Genomic DNA, 13,949 nt, shown 5'->3' on the forward strand with positions numbered 1-13,949 from the left:
CGTATGCTTTTTTAAGCGCTTTCTCAACCTGTCCTGCCACCTTCAAAGATTTGTGCACATATACCCCCAGATCTCTCTGTTCCTGCACCCTCTTTAGAATTGCACCATTTAGTTTATATTGCCTCTCTTCATTCTTCATGCCAAAATGTATCACCTCGCACTTCTCTGCATTAAATGTCATCTGCCGTGTGTCCGCCCGTTCCACCAGCCTGTCTATATTCTCTTGAAGTCTATTGCTATCCTCTTCACTGTTTACTACAATTCCAAGTTATGTGCCATCTGCAAATTTTGAAATTAGAATCATAGAAAGTTACAGCACAGGAGGCAGCCATTCAGCCCATCATGTCCGTGCCGGCCAACACTTTCCAGCATTTGGTCCGTAGCCCTGTAGGTAACGGTACTTCAAGTGCACATCCAAGTACTTTTTAAATGAATTGAGGGTTTCTGCCTCTACCATCCATTCAGGCAGTGAGCTCCAGACCCCCACCACCCTCTGGGTGCAAATAATTTCTCCTCAGCTCCCCTCTAATCCTTCTAATTACTTTAAATCTATGCTCCCTAATCACTGACCCCTCTGCTAAGGGAAATATGTCCTCCCTATCCACTCTATTTAGTCCCATCATAATTTTATACACCTCAATTAAGTCTCTCCTCAGCCTCCTTTGTTCCAAAGAAAACAATCCCAGCCTATCCAATCTTTTCTCATAGCTAAAATTCTCCAGCCCTGGCAACATCCTCGTGAATCTCCTCTGTACCGTCTCTAGTGCAATTACATCTTTCCTGTAATGTGACCAGAACTGTAGGCAGTACTCAAGCTGTGGCCTAACTAATGTTTTATACAGTTCCAGCACAACCTCCCTGCTCTTATATTCTATGCCTCTGCTAATAAAGGAAAGTATCCCATCTGCCTTTTTAACCACCATATCTACCTGTCCTGCTACCTTCAGGGATCTATGGACATGCACTCCAAAGTCCCTTTGTTCCTCTACACCTCTCAGTATCCTCCCATTTATTGGGCACTCCCTTGCTTTGTTTGCCCTCCCCAAATGCATTTACCTCACACCTCTCTGGATTGAATTCCATTTGCCACTTTTTTGCCCACCTGACCAGTCCATTGATATCTTTCTGCAATCTACAGCTTTCCTCCTCACTATCAACCACACAGCCAATTTTTGTATCATCTGCAAACTTTTTTGCATCATCTGCAAGACCCCCACATTCAAGTCCAAATCATTAATATATACCACAAAAAGCAAGGGACCTAGTTCTGAGCTTTGCGGAACCCCACTGGAAACAGCCTTCCAGTTGCAAAAACACCATTACCCTTTGCTTCCTGCCACTGAGCCAATTTTAGATCCAACGAGCCACTTTCCCTTGAATTCCATGGGCCTTTACTTTTTTGACCAGTCTGCCATGTGGGGCCTTGTCAAAAGCCTTGCTAAAATCCAAGTACGCTACATCAAACATTACCCTCATTGACCCTCCCTGTTACCTGATCAAAAAATTCAATCAAGTTAGTGAGACACGACCTTCCCTTAACAAATCCATGTTGACTGTCCTTGATTACTCCGTGCCTTTCTAAATGACAATTTATGCTGTCCCTCAGAATTGATTCCAATAATTTGCCCACCACCGAGGTTAGAATGATTAGCCTGTAATTACTCGGTCTATCTTTTGCTCCCTTTTTAAACAACGGTACAACTTTAGCAGTCCTCCAATCCTCCAGCACCATGCCTGTAGCCAGGGAGGATTGGAAATGATGGTCAGAGCCTCTGCTATTTCCTCCCTTGCTTCTCTTAACAGCCTGGGATACATTTCATCCGGGCCTGGCAATTTATCTACTTTCAAAGATGCTAAACCCCTTAATACTTCCTCTCTCACTATGTTTATCCCATCCAATATTTCACACTCCTCCTTCTTAACTACAATCTCTGCATCATCCCCCTCTTTTGTGAAGACAGACACAAAGTAATCATTCAGAATCATACCCACATCTTCTGCCTCCACACATAGGTTACCTTTTTAGTCTCTAATAGGCCCTACTCTTTCCTTAGTTATCCTCTTGCTCGTTATGTATTTATAAAACATTTTTGGGTTTTCCTTAATTTTACTTGCCAATATTTTTTAATTCCCTCTCTTTGCTTTCTTAATTTCCTTTCTAATTTTACCCCTGCACTTTCTATACTCCTCTTGGCTTTCTGCAGTATTGAGCTCTCAATATCTGACATAAGCTTCCCTTTTTTGATTTACCTTACCCTGTATGTTCCTTGTCATCCAGGGGGCTCTAGGTTTGGCAGTCCCACCCTTTTTCTTTGTGGGAACATGTTTACTCTGAACCCCTTGAATCTCTCCCTTGAATGCCTCCCACTGCTCTGACACTGATTTACCTTCAAGTAGCTGTCTCCACGTCCACTTTTGCTAAATCACTTCTCAGCTTAGTAAAATTGGCCTTTCCCCAATTTAGAACTTTTACTCCTGTTCTATCTTTGTCCTTTTCCATAACTATGCTAAATCTGACTGAATTAAGATCTCTACCTCCAAAATGCTCTCCCATTGATACTCCTTCCACCTGCCCAGCTTCATTCCCCAAAACTAAATCCAGAACTGCACCCCCTCCTGTTGGGCTTGCTATGTATTGGCTAAAAAAGTTCTCCTGAATGCAATTTAAGAATTCTGCGCCCTCTATACCCTTTGCACTGATATCCCAACACTGGACAAACAGGGGACTCTACGGGGGGAGGAGCTAAATACGATTAAAATCACTCAGGAGATGGTACTCAGTAAAATAATGGGACTCAAAGCGGATAAATCCCCTGGACCTGATGGCTTCCATCCTAGGGTCTTGAGGGAAGTGGCAGTAGGGATTGTGGATGCTTTGGTGATAGTTTTCCAAAATTCCCTGGACTCAGGAGAGGTCCCGGCAGATTGGAAAACTGCTAATGTAACACCGTTATTTAAAAAGGGTAGTAGGCAGAAGGCTGGAAATTATAGGCCAGTTAGCTTAACATCTGTGGTGGGTAAAATTTTGGAGTCTATTATTAAGGAGACAGTAACGGAACATTTAGATAAGCATAATTTAATAGGACAAAGTCAGCATGGCTTTATGAAGGGGAAGTCATGTCTGACAAATTTGCTTGAGTTCTTTGAGGATATAATGTACAGGGTGGATAAAGGGGAACCAGTGGACATAGTGTATTTAGACTTCCAGAAGGCATTCGACAAGGTGCCACATAAAAGATTATTACTTAAGATAAAAAATCACGGGATTGGGGGTAATATTCTGGCATGGTTGGAGGATTGGTTATCGAACAGGAAGCAGAGAGTTGGGATAAATGGTACATTCTCGGACTGGCAACCAGTAGCCAGTGGTGTTCCACAGGGGTCGGTGCTGGGTCCCCAACTCTTTACAATCTATATTAACGATTTGGAGGAGGGGACCGAGTGCAACATATCAAAATTTGCAGATGATACAAAGATGGGAGGGAAAGTAAAGAGTGAGGAGGACATAAAAAACCTGCAAGGGGATATAGACAGGCTGGGTGAGTGGGCGGAGATTTGGCAGATGCAATATAATATTGGAAAATGTGAGGTTATGCACTTTGGCAGGAAAAATCAGAGAGCAAGTTATTTTCTTAATGGCGAGAGACTGGAAAGTACTGCAGTACAAAGGGATCTGGGGGTCCTAGTGCAAGAAAATCAAAAAGTTGGTATGCAGGTGCAGCAGGTGATCAAGAAAGCCAACGGAATGTTGGCTTTTATTGCTAGGGGGATAGAATATAAAAACAGGGCAGTATTGCTGCAGTTATATAGGGTATTGGTGAGACCACACCTGGAATACTGCATACAGTTTTGGTCTCCATACTTAAGAAAAGACATACTTGCTCTCGAGGCAGTACAAAGAAGGTTCACTCGGTTAATCCCGGGGATGAGGGGGCGGACATATGAGGAGAGGTTGAGTAGATTGGGACTCTACTCATTGGAGTTCAGAAGAATGAGAGGCGATCTTATTGAAACATATAAGATTGTGAAGGGGCTTGATCGGGTGGATGCTGTAAGGATGTTCCCAAAGATGGGTGAAACTAGAACTAGGGGGCATAATCTTAGAATAAGGGGCTGCTCTTTCAAAACTGAGATGAGGAGAAACTTCTTCACTCAGAGGGTGGTAGGTCTGTGGAATTTGCTGCCCCAGGAAGCTGTGGAAGCTACATCATTAGATAAATCTAAAACAGAAATAGACAGTTTTCTAGAAGTAAAGGGAATTAGGGGTTATGGGGAGCGGGCAGGAAATTGGACATGAAGCTGAGTTCGGATCGGTCAATGCCCTGTGGGTGGCGGAGAGGGCCCAGGGGCTGTGTGGCTGGGTCCTGCTCCTACTTCTTGTGTTCTTTAGATTTGTGGTTAGGATCAGATCAGCCATGATCTTATTGAATGGCGGAGCAGGCTCGAGGGGCCAATTGGCCTACTCCTGCTCCAATTTCTTATGTTCTTATGTTCTTATGTATCACAGTTAATATTAGGATAGTTGAAATCCCCTACTATCACTGCCCTATGGTTCTTGCACTTCGCAGAAATGTGCCTACTTTTTCCCCTCCTATCTCCCTCTGACTGTTTGGGGGTCTACAGTACACTCCCAGAAGTTTGACTGCCCCTTTTTTGTTCTTTAGCTCAACCCATATGGCCTCATTTGATGATCCTTCTAACATATCATCCCTCCTCACAGCTGTAATTGTTTCTTTAACCAATATGGATTTTCAAAATGTGTTTGATAAAGTCCCACACGGTCGGCTTATCATCAAGATTGCGGCCCATGGAATAAAGGGGGCAGTAGCAATATGGATACAGAATTGGCTAAGGGACAGGTAACAGAGAGCAGTGGTGAAGGGTTGTTTTTCGGACTGGAGGGAGGTGTACTGTGGTGTTCCCCAGGGGTCAGGGCTGGGACCACTGCTTTTCTTGATATATATTAAGACTTGGACTCGGGTGTACAGGGCACAATTTCAAACACAAAACTTGGAAGGGTAGTAAACAGTGAGGAGGATAGTGATAGACTTCAAGAGGATATAGACAGGCTGGTGACATGGGCGGACACGTGGCAGATGAAATTTAACTCAGAAAAATGCGAAGTGATACAACAGAACACAGCAAGAGAGAGAGAGAGAGAGACTGCACCGCAGTCACTTGGAATGATACTTCCAAGGTTTCAAGGAACAGACTGTGACTCTTTGTTAAGTATCACCTTTTTGTACTAATTGTGATGTGCTTAATAAATCTGTTTTGCCTTTAACCATAATACCAGTACCGTGGAGGTCATGTTGTTGTCAAGAACCAGTCCTTGGATTGGATTAAATTATAATCCTGAAAGTAGGGGTTTAAATCTTACACCAACTTTGACATGGATATGTCTGGATATCACTGTCATCAAAGAATTAAAAGGGAAAAGGACTTCACCATGGGGCAAAATAGTGTAAGGACAAACTAGATGATTTGGTGATTCTGATTTTCTGCCAGAATATGGGTGTGCATATTTAAAGATCATGCAAATTAAGGGAGGCACCATCCAACACATTTCCCTTCATTTGCACCCCAGCAATGCTGGCTGCTAAAAATATCTGTGAGTTCCTGACACCTAGAATTCCTAGGGCTAGAGCATTCTATGCAACTGATGCTGTTTGGGGACAAATTTAAATGCAATTCAACACTTTATGGCCAGCCACAGAGGTACGCCACACCCATTTTAAGACCCCCTCCCCCCCCACCCCCAGTTGGCTTCCCGACATACCTCTGTGGCTGGCCATAAAGTGTTGAATTGCATTTAAATTTGTCCCCAAACAGCATCAGTTTATCAATTGCATAGAATGCTCTAGCCCTCGGAATCCTGTCATGAACCTGCCAATATTATTCAAATAACCATGATATCAGAAAATCGGCCAGGGTACGAGGCGAGCCATTACGATGGGTGGAAGTACTGACTCACTGAAAATGTACTGGGATTCAGCCAAAGTAGAAAATTCCCAGCCCTGTTGTCTAATCCCCAAAGCGCCATGAGGGTGAATTTTCCAAGATTCCATGCCTGGTGGGCCAATCAGAGAATAAGGCGCAGTGGTCAGTGTGCTTAACTCGTGGTGCTCCTGATTTTTCAGCCATTAAAATTAATAATAATGTAGACCATAGCAAACTGTTTCACCTTTTCCAGAACAGTAGAACCACAGGGCAGGCTTGAAGGGGGGTGAATTCAAAACTAATTTCAGAAACACTAGCCCCGATATTAATGGGGAGCTGGAGATGGTGCAGGGGAGCCCGTAATCGGGCAGAGAACCCGGCAAGGCCTGGCCGGTGGGCAGGAAACCTAGCGGCAAGAGGCCTCAGCTGGGGACCCGTGGGGACAGTACCCGACACTCGGATGAGAGCATCGGCTCCGAGTCGCAATCGGGAGGGAGGGGAGAAGTGACTGGAGATCAGGGCCAGGGCGGGGGGGTGAGTAGGCTGGAGGTCGAGGCAGGGAGGTGGTGTTGGCGGGGAGGCTGGAGGTCGAGGCAGGAGGGTGGTGTTGGCGGGGAGGCTGGAGATCGAGGCTAGGGGAGGTGCGGAAACAGTCTTGGAAAATTCACCCATAAATGTCTGTGAAACTGTATTGGTCTTGTGACATAGAAGGAGGAAGATATTAATATACTGAATATTTTCTGGAATTATTTTGTATGTTTTAGGGGAGATGCTTACAGCAGTCAGGATAGTATCCTTGCGTCAATAACTGCTATGATCAGATTTTGCAGGATTCAGCCAACTTTCACTAATTGTGTCCTTACTCTTCATATAAAACATCAGATGGCTGCTACTAATTTAATGATAACAAACAGTACTTACTGGAAGGCCTGCCCGACCAGGAGTTCCTGTTCCTCCCTGCAAAACAAAAATTAAAAATGATCACTTTTACAGTAATTAAACTGTATTTCCTACATATTTAATTATGTTTGGAATTAACTTTGTACACAAAACAAAGGATGTTAGCCATGGAGAGGAGAATACTTTCCCCAAATCTGTCACCCAGTGTCAGCATCAAGCAATTCCCAGTCAGGTATAGCACAGCCAACTGCAGAGTAAGTTCCCTTTTGCTCCATCTCAATAATTTACTTTAGTCCCCAGCTCCTAACAGCATTGCCCATGGTGCCAGTGTAAAGTTGAATTAATAACATGAAGTTTTTCTTGATTTCCCTTACAGGTTGGGGGGACTTTTCACAGAATATGATCATCTTGGAAACTCACTTGGAGGTGGCTGCATGCATTGTGAGATGGAGGCAATACTCTTCTGAATTTTGCTTTCTTGTTTCTCCTAAATTGCAACAATGCCACATTCTTCCACCTTCCTACGTTCTCACTGTGCTGAAATCCAAGTGCATCACAATTCTCCTACTCATTTCTCCATAGGACCTCAAAACTGTGGAACGTTTTACCACCCTCGGCCTTTCCTTTCTCCTCCTGTCTTTATGTTTTTAAAGCGCAAGCTTGATATAACCTAATCGTTGTTTCCTGATTTACCTTGTCTTTTCTCCTGCTGTTTACTGTTTTTGGTGTCCTGCAGTATGAGCTTTGGCCTTTCACCTTGGTTTCTCAATCAAAAGAAAATTGCACATGGCCTGTGGAAGGAACAGGCTCAATGTGTCCAAACAGCCTATTCCATACTTCGTCAAGTTTCTATCTAGGCTACGATAGTAGATTCATCCTATTGGTGAACATAACCTAGTACTCTGATTATACTGAGAACCACAATAATTTGCAATCCTTCCAGAACAAGAGGGCATAATCTTAAAATGAGAGGTAGGCCATTTCGGAGTGTAATCAGGAAGCACTTTATCAGATGAGGGGTAGTGGAAATCTGGAACTCTCTCCCCCTGTAGATGCTGGGTCAATTGAAATTTTCAAGATTGAGATCGATACAGTTTTGTTCGGTAAAGGTATCAGGGATATGGAACAAAGGCAAGTAAATGGAGCTGAGTTACAGATCAGCCATGATCTAATTGAATGGCAGAACAGGCCCAAGTTGTTGAATGGCCTACTCTTGTTCCTATGATCAAAGGTGAACATGGAGGACTGTCCTTGGCCAATGCATGCATCAGGAATTCTCAACGCATATATTGAAATTTGTCCTTGTTTTAAATCCAGTTTGGAGATTGGACCAGGCCCTTTTATATCAGCTATTGTAGAATCTGCAGCTTAGCAACCAGATCCAAAGCAAAGCCAAGTGGTTGAAGATTTTACACTGACTTGGTATCAAAGGGAATAAGTCCCAACTATTTATATTGAGCTCACCGAAGCACATATGCAAACATGATGCTTCAGTTTTATCTTGAACCAAATTACATGTGACGCCAACTCCAAAAAAACTTAGAAAACCTCTATGCTTCTAGCCTGCAAGAAATCAGTCTGGCATTTTGTAATTACAAGGCTTGAAAGACTCACATCAACTCCATCTCTTCCATCCAGCCCAGGTGATCCTGGGACTCCTGGAGATCCTGAAGGACCTGGCAGGCCTGGTGGACCTGGTAGACCTGGGGGACCTGCCTTTCCATAGTCGGGTCTTGGACCCCTATATCCGAAATCAGGCTAAGTGAAAGGAAAAATGTTAATGAGAATTAGTAAGCTCGCATGGTTTTAGGAGTAAGGTTTCTCTAAGATCTACCACAGCAAGTGCGCCACAATTGCACAGAAACGTTTGCGCTTGCCAGCCTATATTTGGGGAAATGGTGAATGCTGAACTTGAAGAAATGGTAAAATCAGCTCATTTCCCCAATTCGAAGGTCAACGTCCATTCCATGAGAGCCTTTGAGCTTTCCTTAAGAATTTTACCTAATCCCCTTAAAGGCATGAGGCCGTGACTTTTAAATCACCAGCACTCATTACAGCAAACTATTGTGACATAAATCTTGAGCAGAATCCTTCTGAAGTTTGAGATAATAAAAATAGAAAGTTTGGTAAATTCAATTTTTAGTGGCTACATTTTATTCATCTGTTACTCACAGCCCAGTTTGTCGTGATATTCTTCAACTGCATTCCAGTAAAAACAAACCAAATTCCACTCATCAAAGTTTTCCCTAATCTCTGCGAGTAGTATTAAGTAAGTATGAATTGGGGATAATAAACGAACCGTTACTTTTAAAGGTCCTTTAGAATGGAGCTATTTTAATTTTTATATTTGACTTTTAATACTTACATATTTATTTATATACCCCTGCAGAAGAGACATGTTCCATGCCCATGAGTCCTCACATACTATAGGGAAGGAATAGGTCAAAGTTGTTTCCCCAAAAGGAAAAGAAAATCAAGGGAAGATTCACCCTGTAAAACTGTTACATAGCTCCAGGCACCTACATAGAGAGCAGCATTGGGAAAATGCCCAAGGATAGGTCGGTTGCCTGTCTCTTTGAATGGAGATTGAGTAGGATAAAGAGGGACATTTACAGTTTCAGTCCAATACCAAGCTGGGGAAATCTTCACAAACAAATACAGATAGGGGGATGAAATTGGTCTTCAGCAGTAGCGCAAAATGGACAATAGTGAATCAACGACCTATTTTATCCCCGCCCGATTTTTTTCCCATTGAAGTTAGTAAATCGGGCGGGGTGTAAAATGGGCTGCTGGCTCATTATCACCCATTTTGCACCACTGCCGAATACCAATTTCACCCCCATAGTGAACAGAGGAGTTCATTCCCAGATTGTTCACCGGCTTTCCGTTTTTGAGGAAAACTACATTAAAGTAGAAGTATTTAATGTTATAACGGTGTAGTTCAAGTCTTAATTTCTTTCCCCCGATCTAAAAGAGTGGTTTACTTTATTTTTATATATATACATATATAAACTGAGGACATGATAGACCCCAATTGCTTCCCTTTTCTTTTGGTGAATTTTAGGCTGGGATTTTCCACTTCAGAGCTTCTGGCACAGGCGGGAATACATATCAGGAAAATTCTGCTGCATCCAATTTTCTGTACATTAATATTAATGGTCGTAAAATCACAGGCTGGCAGTGTATAATTTCCTGAAATGTGCTCATGGCCTGTGCCAGGTAACAGTTAATTGGGCAGGAACTGGAGGAGTGCTGGTGCCTACAGGGGTGATTTTAAGCTCCAAGAACAGGTGGGTCGAGGGCGGGTAGGAGTTGAAAATAATTGTTATTTTGGGTTGCGACTTCAAAGTTTTCAGACTTTGTATTCCCAGTGGGAAGCCTGGACTTTTACGTGCCCGGAAGTGAAGCCGGGTTGCAGTCATGACCCAAAAAACAACTATTTTCAACTCCCTCCCGCCCCCAACCCATCTGTTCTTGGGGGTTAAAATCACCCCCTAGTTGTCCATCCCCAGTAATTATTCAGCAACTTCAGGAGAGAAAGGGAGAATACTGTAGAAAAAACAACCTACATGTCTAAAAATTAGAGCCAGACCTTTCAGGAGCGAGATTAGAAAGCATTCCTGCACACAAAGGGTGGTAGAAGTTTGGAACTCTCTTCTGCAAACGGCAATTGATACTAGCTCAATTGCTAAATTTAAATCTGAGATAGATAGCTTTTTGGCAACCAAGGGTATTAAGGGATATGGGCCAAAGGCAGGTATATGGAGTTAGATCACAGATCAGCCATGATCTTATCAAATGGTGGAGCAGGCACGAGGGGCTAAATGGCCTACTCCTGTTCCTATGTTCCTATGTTCTAGGCAGAGTGTTATTAAATTGTGTCATTAAAAGTTAAAGGGAATTTTAATCTTTGCCTAAAATTATCTTTTACTTCCTTTTGGAAAATAGGAGTTAAATAAAACTTTGTACCTCTCATGAAATTTCCACAGCAATATGTAAAACAGAAATTAAATTAAAATTTTGCTGTGTCACTGGACACATTTCTTCACAGTTCAAACCATTTCATCCCAAACCTTTTATTCTACTCACAGTATTCAGGCCAGCATGCAACTACTTAAAGAGACAGCACCTCACCTCTTGCTGGTCTTCTGCTGGACTTCAGCATTATTTGCATCACTTACACCAACTGCAAAGCTTCCACACAAGATTTTAAGGATTGTTTTGTATGTGCTTTGTTTCTATGTGTGTGCATACACGTGAATGTCTGTGTAAGCCTGTTTCTTTATACGTGGGTATCTGTATCAATGTATATGCCTGTATTCTGCGTGACTGCATATGGATCATTGTGTGTGAGTCAGTCTCTTACTATCTGTACCTGCCTGAGAGATTATCTTGGTGGATGAGAGTATATAACTTGTGTCTATGTTGGGATGCATGTTTGCATCTATGTCTCTTTATCTCAATTTATAGCCTGTCTGTCTGGGTGCGTGTATGTCTCTGTGAGAATCTCTGCCTATGTGTTTGTCTGCGTTCCTGTGTATTTGTGTCTCTGTTGACATGTTTGTATCTGTGTCTCTACCTGACTGTTATTATATGATTGAGAATCATTAAACGCTGCCTTAGAATCAACATGACCGGAAGTTAAATAATATTAATCTAAATTTACATATGTGTGTGTCTACCCTTGACACAGGCCTGGCCCCCAACAAGGCTTTGTACTGGAAAACAGGGGTGGGAACAGGTGCAGGCCTATGAGGCCTATGAGAGGTGAGTTGTGGGACTGGCTGCTGGCCTCTGTAACTTCTAGATGCTGCTCTCCAACAGTAAGTCGGAAAGCCTCCAGGCTGAAATGGCAGAAGGTGGGAGATAATGGGAATTAAGATTCTCTGATGGCCTTGGTGCAAGAAGTGCGACATCCTTTTTCCTCCAGGGGGCAGGAAGCCCTCCAGGCAATTGCTAAGCAAGCATTGGGAAGACATTAGTCAGGACGTCAATGCCAGGAGCACTGACCCAAGAACATAGATGCAATGCAGGAAAAAATTCAAGGATCTAACTAGAGTGATTAAGGTAAGAAGACCACTAAAATACTTCCTCATCACAGCTGCACCAATCACAGCCTCATTAATTACAACACTCAAAGCACTCATAGCACTGCCCTCCCCAACTACCCTGCACTGTCCTTCAATCTGTGCACCACACTTCAAACATCCTTTTCCTCATACTCACATCAACACTATTACAAACTTCACTTACCCACAACTCACATCACACACACACACACACAGAGTCGGCTATTCTACCTTGACAGCCATGTTCTCCAAACACCTCACAAGATTCTCACAGACACACTTCAATCTTTCTTGCAGGAGAAAGTCGTACACAACAGCAGGCAATAGGTTGCCACCGTAGGAGGAAGAGCGTGTCTGCACACCCTCCCCCTGTCCCTTGAAGAGAGTATCCTGGCAATAATGGGAAGGGGCAGAGTGGAAGCCATGGCCATTGGCGATGCTGGAGGAGATGCCGTGCTCTTTGTCTCTTTGTCTCTTTTCACTCACCCCACACACTCTGCATGTCAAGCTGCATATGCTTTCAACACCCACTTCTTACCCTCTGCTCTCCTCACACCACAATGTGCTGAGAATATCGACACCCCTCAGCCAGTGGAGGAAGAGGAGCGCAGTGTTGCTGAAGATGCACTGTCACTTGATCTGACTCTTGCAAGCACCAGCTGAGATACTGAAACCACATGAACTTTAGAGGTTAGACATTGAGTGAAGATTTAATTGGGCTGATTTGTCATAGCCCCAACAATAGCCATCAGAGCTGTCAGCAGATGTTCCACCATGGCCACTGTCGTGTTCATGGAGCTGACCAGTCGGTCCATGTTGGACAGTATGGTTGCAAAGCTCTGCGCAAAGCCTTGCGACAAGTTGGAGTTGGACTCCTCCATGGATGCCAAGAAGCACTTCTTCACACAAAAGGTAGAGGAAATTTGGACGTCACTCCCCCAAAAAGCTGTTGAGAGCAGGTCAATTGAAAATTTCAATACTGAGATTTTGTTAGGTAAGGGTATTAAGGGATATAGAACCAAGGTGGATAAATGGAGTTGAGATACAGATCAGCCATCATCTAATTGAATGGCGGAACAGGTTCGAGGGGCTGAATGGCCTACTCCTGTTCCTATGTGATCGCGCCCTCCAACGAGCTGGTACCTGTGGTATCCTATCCCCTGTCCTAACTCCTGCACACTTGTACCCCGTGATGCACCACGTTAAGATCCCTCCTCTCGCCTAGCCTCTAAAGTACGCGTGGTGGCAATCTCTGAGCTGGTGCATACTCGGGTCAGAGCGAGGGGCGCTGCATCTTCAGGCAGGCTGGCATCCTTTTCCTGAAGTGGCAGAGGTATCTTCACATTTCCAGCACCTGAAATGAAAGAGTGACAGAAGGGTTAGCTTTTAGTGTGAAGGCAGAGCAGGGCAAGAAATGGCTGGTGAAAGCAGCTGCAGTTTGTCATGCAGAGCGTGTCAGGAGAGACAGAAGTAAGACGGGAAACAGAGGATAAGGTGTGATGAAACCCTGCACGACATCTCCAGCATTGCCACTTGCCCCGGCCATGACTTTCGTCCTGCCTGTGATGGCCCATACATTATCTTCCGCGAGGGGGAGGCTGTGCAGGCAGGCGTGGCCTCCTCCAGTTGCAGCCTCCTGGCGCTAGTTTTGTGCGATTTTCTCCTGCAAGAAAGAAGGGAGTGTGTTGGTGACAGTCTTGTAAGGTGTTTAGAGAATTGCCTGTCATGGTCGAATAGTTGGTATGTAGTGTGTAAGTTATGAGATGTGGAGAGGTGAGGGTTGCAATAGCGTTGAGTCTGCGAGCATGAGGGGAAGGAGGTGGAGTGAAGTGTGGTTCAGTGATTGTAGGATAGTGAAGGGAAATGGAGGAGGGGAGTATTGTGAGTAGTGAGGCTGGAGGTGGTGGTGATGTTAGCAGAGAGTAGGAGAGCAGTATTCTTACCCTGACAACTCTGGTGAGGGTATTGAACTTTTCCAGCCTTGTAGTTCTGTCCTGGAAGCTAAGCTCCTGGCATTGACCTCCTCAGCGATCTATTCCC

The 13,949-nt window shown here is 44.0% G+C and overlaps 1 protein-coding gene across 1 annotated transcript in view; it reads right to left on the reverse strand.

The window, feature by feature from the left end:
- The window catches only part of LOC137306049 (collagen alpha-1(IX) chain-like), a 140,114-nt gene that overhangs the window by 99,649 nt on the left and 26,516 nt on the right, over positions 1–13,949 (reverse strand). The window contains exons 8-9 of the mRNA XM_067975092.1: positions 8,455–8,598; positions 6,862–6,897 (exon numbers count right to left, since the gene is read on the reverse strand). Coding sequence (XP_067831193.1) covers positions 6,862–6,897; positions 8,455–8,598 — 180 coding nt within the window. The remainder of the gene's footprint in view (positions 1–6,861; positions 6,898–8,454; positions 8,599–13,949) is intronic.

Source organism: Heptranchias perlo, chromosome 3 (genome assembly GCF_035084215.1).
Source record: "Heptranchias perlo isolate sHepPer1 chromosome 3, sHepPer1.hap1, whole genome shotgun sequence".
NCBI classification, from domain to species: Eukaryota; Metazoa; Chordata; class Chondrichthyes; order Hexanchiformes; family Hexanchidae; genus Heptranchias; species Heptranchias perlo.